The 13,338-nt window shown below is 37.3% G+C and overlaps 1 protein-coding gene across 1 annotated transcript in view; it reads left to right on the top strand.

The window, feature by feature from the left end:
* The window catches only part of ADCY8 (adenylate cyclase 8), a 128,678-nt gene that overhangs the window by 41,428 nt on the left and 73,912 nt on the right, over window positions 1-13,338 (top strand). Inside the window, 1 exon segment of the mRNA XM_064154291.1 lies at window positions 12,295-12,425. Within this exon segment, the coding sequence (XP_064010361.1) occupies window positions 12,295-12,425 (131 nt within the window).

Below are 13,338 nucleotides of genomic sequence, written 5' to 3'. Positions count from 1 at the left end.
TTGTATTTTCCAAAGTAACTAATTCATTAGGGAGGTATCTGACTTTTAATTTTTTTTTATTCTTATTTTTGAGCCTCTGGGGTTATTAACAGGTACATATTAGCACTTTCAACTGCTATTAACTCTGTTAATAAAGTCAGCAGTACTGTGGATGCAAAGGATGATTGCTCCACTAGTCATTGCTAATGAAATTTATGCTCTTAACTACCAGGGCATTATATGAAAATCCCAGCACTCTATAAAACTGAAGGAACATCTCTTTCTAATTCTTTCCCAATTTTCTTTGCAAAATTAGAATTTTCGTGGAGAACTGAAACATTTCAGAGCTTGGCTTAGTTAAGTGAGATTCCAATCATACTAAATACTCAAAAATTACATTGTAGAAAGATAGAAATATCGTAGAAGCAATCTAGAGAAAGCACAGACAAAATCATGTGTTGCAAAATCAGTTTAGTAATTTTAATCAAATTGTCATTTTCTAATCAAATGTATTTAGCTGCTTGTGCTTAATATATGCAATAAACCAAAAATGATAGCCATAAAGTTACCTCCAGGGTTTTTTTTCAACACATTCCAATTACAAATCAGCAGCAAATATGAAGTTCTCAAACATTTCAAGTCCGTTTTGTTCCAACAATGTCATCACTTTCTACTACCTATTTGATCTGATTATTTTGATTTGATATCTATGTGTTTCAAAGAGGTCCACACTCAGTGCTGCATTTTGTTAGTAACAACTTCCACAACACTCTTTTTCATGGCAAATAATTCTGCTGTCATCATATCTGGGGAAAGAAAACAGAAAGTGCAACTCACTTTCTTAATTGCCTACTGCAATTCTTTCAAAACCTTGATTGTGAAAATGCTCTCAAATTGCACTAGTGAAGGGCAGAAACCTACATTCAATTTGATTTTCATTTCTGTTTCTCATACAAAATCCCTAAGTTTTAAATGAATCATAATATTATGTCCAGGCACATATTGAAATTATGACTTTATTAAGAACTGAGTTTCTATTATCTCTCTGGTGTCCTTTCCTGCTCTTTTCTCCAGCAATTTGCTTTTACTTGAATTTTTTCATACATTTTAAGACTTCAAATGCTACCAATTAATGAAAAGGAATCTTTCAGAAAGCTTTGTCACTCTTCCTTTTCATCCATTATGTATGAATATGACAACTTATATATATTTTAAGACAATTATTGTGCAAAGGGATTAATGTTTGACTTAAAAAACTTCTGGCTTAATGGAGGTTTAAAACAACCAGAAAGGGAACATCAGAGAAGTGGCTTTAAAAATCAGTCTAGTACTTACCTTACCTAGTAATAAGATGGCAACCTTGCAGGACTTCTATTCATACCAAAGTAATTTTTGTCATAATTAAGAGGTTTTTTTCTGTGTCATGGCCACACTCCTACTCTTCATCTATGATCTGCTTGACCAGTGAACAAATGAAGCCTGGGGAAATCGATAGGGAAATATGAGTGGGAGGCTGCATTCATAGTAAGAAAAGCTGTGTCCTTACAACATGAATATCCTGTGGATTAGACTCATGGTGAGAAAAATTGAAAAAACAAACAAACAAACAAACATAAAGCATCTCTGCAGCATTTTATTTGCATTATTTTAGGTAGATTTAGAGCACTTGATGGTTTTTCTTCCGTGTGTAAAGAGAAGCGTTCTCTAGCAGATATTTCCTTCCTGCAAATCTTATCGCTGGCTTACTGGACACCCACTTTCCAAGTATCCTTTTTCTTATTGAGTTTTGCACAAATGTAATTAAATCTTATCTTTAAAGGAAAAAAACAGCTTTCATATTATTTAATCTGATCCTTCAAAAAGGATTTGAGCTCAATCACCCTAAAGAATCTTGTCTCCAAGTGAGAAGAAGGGATGAGGGCTGAAGAAGAAGATGCCACCCTTTAGTGTTCAGTCTGCTGTTGGCATATTTAGTCTCTCCAGCCTGATACCTGTTGAGAAAAAAAACCAACCAAAACCTCCAAAAATGTAATCCTGCCTTAATCTTTTTTTCCATTAGAAAACTCTTGTATTTGACCATTTGTTACCCTTCTGTCTCTACTTCCAGAGGATTATTTTCACACTTTCCTCTGCAACAGTCTCTATTTCCTACAGCTTTAAGAAGCTCTGTGCAGACTGATGAACTCTATTGGACTTTTTTTTTTTTTTTTAAAGAAGCTTACATGTTGTATAGGTTTTATCAAGCTCTTACAGACCTAGATTTTAATCAACCATGAGGACTTTGCAACCACTGAAACAAGAGCAAATTGCACTGGGATTGGAAAGCACGCTTTAAGAGGGTTAAACACTGTAAAGTCATCTTTACTTTTTTTATGTTGGTGCTAAGAATTTGAAAATCCCCCTTAAATTAGTATGAGGATCAAGTACAGAATTGGTTCCAAAAAAAGAGTAATCTGAATTTTAGAGACCATATGACCTTCCTTTTTCATTGTAAAAGTAGTTTTAAATGCTTCAGAAATACAAGTTGTGACTGCAATATTTGAATAACTGAGGTTGTATTTCTAAATAGCAAGCAGTAACTCCACATTTATAAATTCTGTGTAACCTTGATTAGATATTGATTTTTAGTTAGATTTTTTTTCTCTACAGGAAAAAGTTGAATGTGAAATGCTCAGATATGTTTGTTGGTTAGCTAAGCAGACTTTCTTTCATCTTCATGCCTTTCTCTAAAAAAAAAAAATAGAAATGTAGTCTCCCTGATGCTCCTTTGGTACTTAGAATGTCAAACTCAAGGTTGGTTGATCCAATGAGGTAAGAAATCTGTAACCTTTATATCATTCTTCCCAAACTATATCTATAATATGATTCAGAAGGTGACCTATTTCCTAAGTCAATTTGCAGACTTTTCCTCCTTATTAGGGTGCACAGAAGCAATATTTACATGCATTTATGTTTTTGTTGGTACCCAGGAACACACCACAGGATCAGCCTGTACATTTTCTGTGTCAGCTTGTTTCAAAGCACCCCATCTGATCAAACCACTTGCATTAGGAAATGTAACATTTTGCACGTCAGATATTAGATGCTTTTGCTTCACCTGTGCCGTTGATGTTTGTTTGATCTCCAGAGCATAACACCCACATTTTGCTTTCAACTAAGGTAAAATCAAGATCGAAGTCATCCTCTGCTTTCTCTCCCATTCCTCGCAAATCTGAAACAGGCACATGGGTTTAAACAGAGTAATTATGTTTCCAGCCAGTGCTAGCAAGATGGGAATCACATCCTGAAGTCCAGTTTATACAGGGGAAAAGTAATCCCCAGAGTACCAGAACTTCAGTCATGGGATCTTCTCCTAGAAGAAACCATTGAGAAGGAAAACTCTCCTTCCCCTCCCTAGTAGGTGGCTTTTGGATTCACTAGTAATAAAACTGCTTTCTAAAAATGTGTGATTTTTTTTTGTCATCTCTAAACTAGTCTGTTCAAATGCTGTGTGAGTCAATAGTGAATGGGACTGACAGCTTGTTGATCACATTTTGGTGGCCTGTACCTCCCATGTTCTCAGATCTTTGTTAACAAGAAATGTGTCTAATAAAAAAAAAAAAATCCATTTTCACAACTACCACTGACTGGCAACCCTTGCTGATTGTCTCAGGGATGTGGGCAAAGGTGAAATGAGTAAGGAGAATTAAATAGTTTCAGCTCCCTGTAGTGATGAGACACTTCTGCCAGCTGGTCAGCAGTACAGTCATTGCTGCTGACATAAAGAACTCCAGGCTCTGGATTAATCAAGCTAGTACCTTTCCTGACCTCTGGATGTACTTACTCACTTTAAGGTCATTTTTCTTGTTGGGGATAACAACTTCTAGGGTACTAAGGATACTACTTCATACTAACTTTCCCTAGTAGCTTGAAATGTAGGAGGACTCTTTACAAGCTTCACAGTTAACAGCGTTACAGAACCTTGTGGTTCAGGTAATGGCTTTTAAATTATCTGACCCCAAGCAGTACCAATTCTAAGATAGGCATAGTCAAGTCACTGTTGCCATTGCTGAGATAATTCAAAGTAAGATAGCAATTTTAGGTTGGTGTTCATGAATACACCAAAGGTCTTTCACTCCATCAGTATTCAACTACCTATCTACAAAACTCTTGTCAGGAACTGACCATTTTCCCAACTATAGAAACTTCATGGAAGAAGTTACAGCTGTCTTTGGTAGTGAAGTCTTGTAAGTCTTTGACAAGATGTATTTCTTGTTTTGACTGGAGTACATGTCTTCCTAGCTCTTTTCCATCTTCTTGTTCTGCAATGATTAAGCCATAGAAAGCTGAAAATGGCACATGAGCTTGTGTCTTAGGTTAGGGTGGATCCCTCCCCGGGTAGAGTAAACTCACTGAAACACGGATTTTTTTGGTCAGGAAGAATGATATTGTACTTCTTATAGTTTAAACATGGCAGTATAAGGAGAATAAACTACTATGGAAATATAATAAACTTAAGGAAGATGAGGAAGGGGTCAAGCAGTGGTGAGGCAGCAAAAGCAACAGCAGCTAAAACGGTGGCAGGGGAAGATAGCAGCAGGCACAGAAAAAGCAGCAAGAGGAAGGTACAAGCTGTGCTTCCAGACAGAAAGCTCTTGATGCTCCAATGGAATTATATTAACTTACCCATTGTTGCCATTGTATGGCCCATCCCCAGAATGTTCACCTCTCCACTCAGGGCTTCCACTTCTAAGTTTCTCTGCTCTGAATTTTTTCATGTCTGAGCTGGAAATGTAGCTCAAACAGCCACAGCTTGCTTTCTGGTGTTTTCCATGTCATTAGCTGCAATAACTAGTACTGTTGAGAAATCTGTTTTGCAGAAGGTTGGTTTTTTTTTTTGCAGAAGTTGCCTAGTAATTCCTGAAATGGCAAAAGTTAACAACATGAAGAAAAGAATTATATAAATGAATCAAAAGTAGAAACACAAATAAGAAACATTTTAAATTTATGCCATTATGAAACCAGCCTCCAGTAGGTGTGTCTGTCTTTTTCCTGTTCTTAAGGTATGATTCTGTCCTTCCTGTCCAAACTAACTGAAAGCAAATATATTACAAAACAGGGAAATGTTTCTTTGTCTTTTTTTCTTTAGGATTTTTTCTTCTCTGCAATTGTTTAGTAAAGAATATTTTTTAAAAATCATAAGATTTGGAATAAACATTTCCATCTATTAGATCTGGCTAAGAGATTACTGTGGGTCTGCAGAGTATCACTTGTAAGCATAAATGTTCATGTCAACAAGATAGAGTGGTAATACAAACTGTTTTGTAACTTCTAGTTTTCCCTGTGTGTCTTTGTTAACCTATTGCCTAAGCTAAAAGGCATCTCAAATGACAAGGCAGTGTCAGGAGATTGTTTCATGATGTACCCTAGGAGATCTAACAGCTAAACCACTGCTGCCAGAGAACACAGCTCCCTGCTCTCCGTAGCGCTTATTCCCATCATGTACTCCTACCCACTCCCGTGCAAGCTGGTGGTGCTCATGTGGCCTTACAGTGAGCCGATGCATTATGCCTGTGCCGTACAGCATAACTATTGGCTGCTCTTACCTTCATGATTAATCATGTTACTTTAAAATTAAATATTTTTAAAACTATTTCTGTAATTTTTTTAATGGAGGAATTTCATTTTTCACTTAAAAGGTACACTCAGTAGTAGTAACAGATACCACACCAGAAAAATCAACTGAAAGGGTTGTTCCACCACTTCCCACCATGCTAACAGGATGAGCTAAGTGTTTACGAGCCAAAGTGATACTGGGGAGTCATGAAAATGCAAACTGGCAGACTTGGAATCAGCATTCTAGAAGTCAGAGAGCACAAGGCAGTAGGCATTAAGATTGTGGTATTCTTACAAGGCCAGCTGGCTGGTGAGAAAGGCACCTCCTTTGACACCTGGCACTAGACTGTCAATCACTAAGGTCTGCCAAGAGTTCGTAATGTGGCCTCGGGTACTTTGTTCCTCCAACCAGAGCAAAAGACCATCAATATCTTGCGGTTCTTCCCTTCAGCGTGTGCTACTTATATTATGTCACGCTGTTCAGGACAATGGTATTGAGGAAACAATTGGCTAAATGTCCTTCCTACAACAAATGAAAGGAAAAAGTTTTTTTCTTTCTTGCATTCCCACAAATTTCGTAACACTTCTCAGTTAACAACCAATTAGTCACCATTATAAAAAGTCACGACTCTCAAAAACACTGGGATATCAGTTTGGACCAGACTAGATATGTTTCGTAGCCAACAGCCAAACAAAGAGGCATTCCAAAACCTCCTGTGTGATCTGGCCTTGTTTCTTTCTGAGAACAGCAGATGCCTAAATGGAACACGCAGCCAGGGTTGGGAGGAGGAGGAATGGTAATTGCTTGCATTCGAATAAAAGGAATTTGATACAGCTCATTCCACATATTGCACTAGTAAGTAATAAAAGTTAACAAGCTACCTCATAATCCCATGAGTCTGAACATATTAAATATTGCAGTTTCTTCTGTATTTTTCAATTACTTGCCATTGTCTCTATAGTGTACAAAAAAAAAGAGAACAGAAGCAAATAGACTGTCCATTGTGAAGGAATTTCTCTTTAGAGTTGTTCGTTATGACGAGAGGTGCTAATTCCCATTTTGTAGAGTATCACCTGCAATAATTACATTTATTCTGAACATCATCAGTTCTTCAGTAGAAAACAACATCATTTGTATGTACTTCTCTTATATGCAGTAACAGCTAATATGCTCTGGAAAGGCAAAAATACATCATCCTGAGCAGATCTTTTTTTATGCTATTAAGTTGGATCCTTAAGGCAATAAAACCTCTATGATATTAATTGCAGATGTTTTTAAAATCAAGATTAATGGCTCAGGTAAAATGATTCTTAAAATAAAGATGAAAAGTATGGAACATATTCTCCAGAATCTCTGTTAAGTTAAACATTTCTGCGACATGGGCCCTCCAGTTTTATAGAAGTGTCTTAGGAACAGCCATAAGCAAATTGTTCCCCCATAAAAAGACATACATAGGGTTCTCATCTGAAAAGAAGTGTGTAGGAGGAAGAGCAAAATGTGAATTGAACTTCCATTCCAGAGCAATTTTCCATCCCTTACCAAAGCCAAATCTTATCAAGATGTTGGGAAAGAGGAAAATCCCAAGGCAGTATAGGCAGCACTGAATTCTACCATCTGTTTGTTAGTTTTAGTGATTTCTACTGCTCTTTTTTGTTATTTTTATTCTTTTTCTTGGTTATTCTTTAGGTTAAAGATTGTGATTTATTTATTAATTTACTCCAAACTCTTTCTGCTCCATCCTAAAGACTAGGGCTGATTCATATCATGAATTATTAACCAGAGAATTGATCACCAGTTCAAAAGAATGCTTCCTTTTGATGCTATCTTCTTTCTTCTATATATACCTGTTCCTTTTCAAACCACTATTACTGCTGCTCCCCTTTGAATCGTCTCCACTTAGGCAATTGCTCATCTAGAAAGTTTTCAACAAAGCTGTTTCCCTCGCCATAGAGTTTCTGGCACTACTTTATTAAAGATTTTTTTTTCACATGTTTTCCCACTCTCTCTGAATATGCCTTCTACATTACAACAACTAGAAATATGAGAACTCTTTAATCAGATACAAAGGGGACAGTGACCTGACAGTCTTGGGTAACTAAAAAACTTCTTAATAGCTAGATTAAAGCAAAGTGATGTGAAAGGCCTGTCAAGACAGGTACATCCTGAACCGTAGAACATTTGCATCATCTATAGAAAAAGACAGGATGAAAATGATCAGCACAAAAGTCCATCTCTCAATGCCTGATTTCTGGAAAAAGCCTGGTTCATCATACTTCACCACCCTGTCATTCTGGCATGGTGTAAGAGCAGCTTGGAAGAGCAAAGGACAGCTGATGCCCACAGGGGAATGAATTTCTGTCCTTTGAATGTTTCAATACCAGAGAGTTGATTAGTGCCTGGAGTCCCTTGAAAACTATTTATAGGCACACACACATTCACATTCAAACACACACACACACACTTGAATGCTACTTTTCTTCTAGTGTTCCAGCATAGCATGGCATATGCAATACATGTGCTATATATGAACTTTCAGTTGTGATGCTGAAAAAAACTCTTCACATGCCAGAGTATTAGTAGAGGAAGACCACAGGAGAGGCATACTAATTAACCCCTGTTTTTATGGGTCATTGCCAGATGTTACGTGCAGCCAAGAACATTTACCTTACTTTAATGAGCAGCATGAAGGTTAAGATACGAAATGTGCCGAGCACATTTTCTTGGCTAAGTGAACATGTGCCAAGTGAACCATGTTTTATTTTAAATAAATGCTCTAGAGCCATTGCTTGATACCTTAAGTGAATGCAAACAGGGAGTGCAAGCTTTTCCTGTTGTGGAAAAAGTACATTCTCCATTTTAGCCATATGTTTGTGAAGAAATGGCCAATCTTTATATTCTCTTACTGCAGAAATCATAAGCAGTTCAATGTTAACCAAGACTTCTGTTTTCTCTCCTTCATTTATTGTTGGGTTGTTTGTTTTGTTTTGTTTTGTTTTTGAATTTGTATTCTTATTTGTCTTCCTAAAGGATGAGGTAGGAAATAACACATTTCTTTTTCACAGTGAAAATATTTTGTGCTGTTGTGGAAGGATCTTCACACCACTTCATCAAACACTATAATCCAATGGCTCCTTGAAAAACTGATGTAATTTATTTGAAGGATGGATCTATTTATTATGTGGCCACGTAAAGCAATGTATCTTAGTAGTGAAGGAATAAGAGGATATATAGCCTAAGCACCTTCGTGTATAGGAGGCTGAAGGACATGCCTTTTCTGGTTCTTGGGATATTGATTAACAGCTGTTCTCAAATGTGCCATCTTAGAGATACCATGGGACATTCGCTTCAGAGTGGAACTACCTTAGCAATAGATAATCTCATGAAAACCTGAGTTTGCAGGAGTGTAAAGGATCTCCTGGGCTTGCCTCTTACTGTCATAGACACCTGACCCAGTCTTTATAAAGAGGGAGAAGCAGCAGAATTTTCAAGGGCATGTAGGTGAAAAGCCTTAAACAAAGTCTAAACAATGGAGATGTACTAAAATTAGTACCATCCTTTATGGAGAAATCAAAGGTATGAGCTGGGCATTTTACCAAAATAAAAGATGAGATCACTGCTTGCTAGCTCACTACCTGCTTTATATCAGCTATCCCAGACATACATACTTTTTTTGTCTCCCCCTTGAAGGCAGCCCTAGATTTTGAAAATGTTTGCAGGACAGATGGGTTAAAGATTAGTAGAATTCTCTTGATTCTTTCATCTTTCCTGCTAGCATGTTATGAAGGTGGGAGCCCAGGAGAAAACTGCCAATTTAGAGTGGAGCACTATATACCTTCATTCTAGAAGAAGCTATTAGCAGTGCTTTTTGCCTTCTTACAGTTCACCTCATCTGGGGCTGCCATCTAGACAGGTTAAGGTGTTTATCCACAATGTGTTTTCATTGTAGCTCTGGATCGTTTACTAACTGCTGACTAAGTCTGCTCCCTGTGGGAATTCTTCATGAGCTTCAGCTGTTAACAGTTTTGATTTAGAAACAATATGCTGGGTAGAAGTTCTTTCATTTTTTTCTGATGTTTAATCCATGGCTATATCCATAGCTATATTTCATGCACAGCATCTCATCCTGATGGCATCAAACCCAGCATTTTCATGATTGCTTTGCCTTTCTGTCTCGTTCCACCTATCATCTCTCTTTGCCCTGTCTTGTTCTCTCTGAACCACTTTTGTTCCTCAGAAAGGGTTGTAACCCACGGCTTGGATAATGTTAGTCTTTATAATAGCCTCTTTATATCAAGTTGCCTCACAACAACCCCAACATCAATCTGGCAGAAAACAGGAAGTTTATATAACATGTTTATTCTTTTATAAGAAAACTGAGATGGAATGAATCCAGGACTCCTGGGTGATACATATCTTGGTACTTGTGAAAAGTGGCCCAGTCTTCATCTTTAAATATCATCTCACTGGAGAGTGCTAAAACAGCCACAATGATAAGCAACTGCAGCCAGAAAGCTAAAAAGTGCCAAATTAAGTGTCAAGATACCATTATGGTGATAGGACAACCTGAAAATTCAGAGTCAAAAGTCTTTCCTTTTGTAAGACTTACAGTTTCAGTGCCAAAAAGTGTTGTATTGCCAGTGGAGTGCATTTTCCTTCACATTTACTCAATGGCACTCGGTAGGGATGGGCACTCCCTTTACAAGCTGGTACAAGAATTAGCAATATTCCTCCAAACCAAACTAAAATTGCTTTTTTTCCCTCTTATTTCTCTTTAGTGTGACCGATACAGACCTTTAGGAAACAAAAACTCCTCTGAAGTCTGAGAGGCAAGGTGCAAACAAATGAAGAGAATAGGAATGAAAGAGAATAGCCATTGCGAGTAGTGATAGCAAGAATGAATTTTCACCTGAGTGGGTAGAACAGACACAAAGCAAGGCTGGAATGGATTAGCTGACCTAGAGATGTTCAGATCTGGATCAAGGCTGCCTGGAAATTGTCATAAATAAACTTCCTCTATTTACCATGTTACTTAGCTTCATGCCAATAACTACATTTTGTAACACAGGCTCTGTCCTGTACCAGGGTTCCTCCGTAAATGAGCTTATGTCCTGCTTTACAGTTCCTTCTTGATTAAGAATTTCTTGACAAGTGTGGTGATGAAGTCTTTGTTTCCTTATAGTTTAAAAGGTGGTATAAAGATTAGCTCTTAGAGCTGCAGTCTTTAGGATTTCTGAACATTGTCAAACTTACAAGGCTATATCCAGAACTCGTGGTTTTTTTGGTCAAATGTTTATATGGCATTATTTTGAGTTATTTGTTTTATTTCGTATTCATATTTTCAGTAAAGACATTTCTAAAGCCTAGGATATTTTCTTTTCTGAAACTAATTTCTTGATATCTTTTTGCTCCTACTTCATGTCTGGGTCCAACAGCAATCTCAGTTCCCAAACTTGCAAAAGACTTGTCTTAAAGTGGAACAGAGTGGGATGCAGAAGTAGTTTGTGGGAATAACTGCATTTCCTAAGCATGAATGGGAAGACTTGGTCTGGAAACCACCTCCACCCGCCATATGGCTTGGTACTACACAAGTGCTTTCTCCACAGTACTGTCATTAAACTGTTTTGAAAGTACAGTGAGAGTTTCACACTACACTGTATTTTCTTCATGGACATTGCCTGGTATGTTTTCTTCATTGGTGCCTTCGCTGCCTTTACAGTCTTCATAAATGCCTGATTTGCACATTTACATCTTGCTTTCTCTAGACCTATCTCCTTCCCCAAAATGTCACCTGAAATTTGGAGATAAGTAGGGAAAAAAGATGGTCAGCTCAGGGCCAACAGAACATCACAGGCCACGATCTGTCTTGGGATCTTGCCACAAGCAAATAAGTCATTCTGGAAACATGATTCACTGGCACATATATATAAATGTTTATTTCTCAGACTACTTAGCAAGTATTCAAGCAACTTTGCCTTTGCCAATATGGGATTAGCACACTTCAGTGTCACAGACTGTTAAGAAGGCTCTGAGATTCCCAAGTCACTTTAACACTTATTTCCTGTTCACTACTGTAACCCTATTAGCATAGAAAACTACTCTATAGCTAAACCTTTCCCATAAAACATTTTAGTGGTGAATTAGTTTATATTATCCCTGTCTTCAATCTCTAATGATACATCTAAGTTTTGTTTAAAGGCTGTCATTTTCACTAAGTGAAATCAAGTTCCTCTACATGATTTTTGCTTTCCTTATTCTCCAGCTTTTTTATTAATTATAGTTTAATAAAATGCTACTCAATATGTTCTGATACACAAGCAACAAAAAAAAATCTAATTCTGCTTTCTGCTGAGGATTGGCCTGTATTTGTTAATCAAGATACCACTGCCTGGAATGCTGTGCTTGATATGTTAGTAAGTGATGCTTAATGAAAAGCTTATAATGGAGGAAATAATTTGAATGGATCTTCATATAATCAGCCAGTACTCTTGGAACATTAGAAGGAAGGATATCTAGGAAAGGAAGGTGAGAGAAATGTCCATATTCTGGACGCAGGTAGGTAATGTGAGTTATTACCAGTGGCCTGAGCTGGAATTTTTAGAGGGGGGGCACATCTTATATTGCCAGTTATCCAGCTCTTTAAATGGGGCACAGCTCAAGCAGTTTCGAGTGGAACACTACATCAGACTGATATTGACACTTTGGTTTCCTCTTTGTTGTAGGAAAGGTTGGTGCTGTCTGTCTTACCGCGGTTTGTAGTCCTGGAAATGATAAATGATATGACCAACGTAGAAGATGAACATCTGCAACACCAATTCCATAAGATCTACATTCATCGTTATGAGAACGTTAGGTGGGTGGAGGAGCTTTTCTTTAAGTTTTAAAGTTTCAGATGCTGCTGAATGTCTCGTTTGGGAGTTTTCCTTCTGTTTCTTTATTCATTCATATATTAGCAAATTAGCCTACCCTTGTTTAATTCCTGGACAGAGAAGTGCTTTAGTGCCTTATCTCTGCTCATTGGGATGCCTGGATGCCTTTGCCATTGTAAGACTCATTTGAACTGGGTCTTGACCTATTTTGCTTGTTTGTTTGTTTTCATGTTAATTAAGTGGTCAGCTTGTGCAGATAGGGGAGCCCTACCTGCACATGGATACTTATTCTGCTACAACCTTCTGGTTGAACCCACATGATGAGAAATGAGATGTCTCAAAGATGCAGACATGCTAAGTGGCTCCTCTGTTTCAGAGTCATTTTCATCTATTATAATTTTCTTAATTTCATTCCCCTGTTTAATTCCCCTCTCAAAAGTTTATCTCTATTGACATTAGTTAGTGGGAAGGTGATAGCTATCCTGTGAGCTACTACTAGACATAATAAGCACTAGTTGTACACTTACAACATAACTATCAGCTTCCACTCCATGATGCTACAGAATCTTTGATTTTATTGTGATTCTTGACCATCAAAATAGTTAGTTAGGCCAAAGAAACAGTATCCATCACTGAAGAAAATGTAAAAGTCAGCATCCTTGGATGATTTTCTAGGAAAACATGTACTTTGCCTTTTGATGAAACCCAAGTATAACTTAGTCTGGCAAACATAATTTGAGCTTCTGTGAAAGAGTAAATGTATTATCTGCTTCTTCTGTGGCCTTGTAGTAGCTCATATATATTATTTTAATAGATCTGGTGGAATACATCAAAGACTCTTCCCAAAGGTTTGAATTGCACTATTTTCTAGTCTCTAAATAAGTGTTGATGAAGAAG

This window comes from Pogoniulus pusillus, chromosome 14, assembly GCF_015220805.1.
Source record: "Pogoniulus pusillus isolate bPogPus1 chromosome 14, bPogPus1.pri, whole genome shotgun sequence".
Classification (NCBI taxonomy): Eukaryota; Metazoa; Chordata; class Aves; order Piciformes; family Lybiidae; genus Pogoniulus; species Pogoniulus pusillus.
This window is presented reverse-complemented; position numbering and strand designations above follow the sequence as displayed.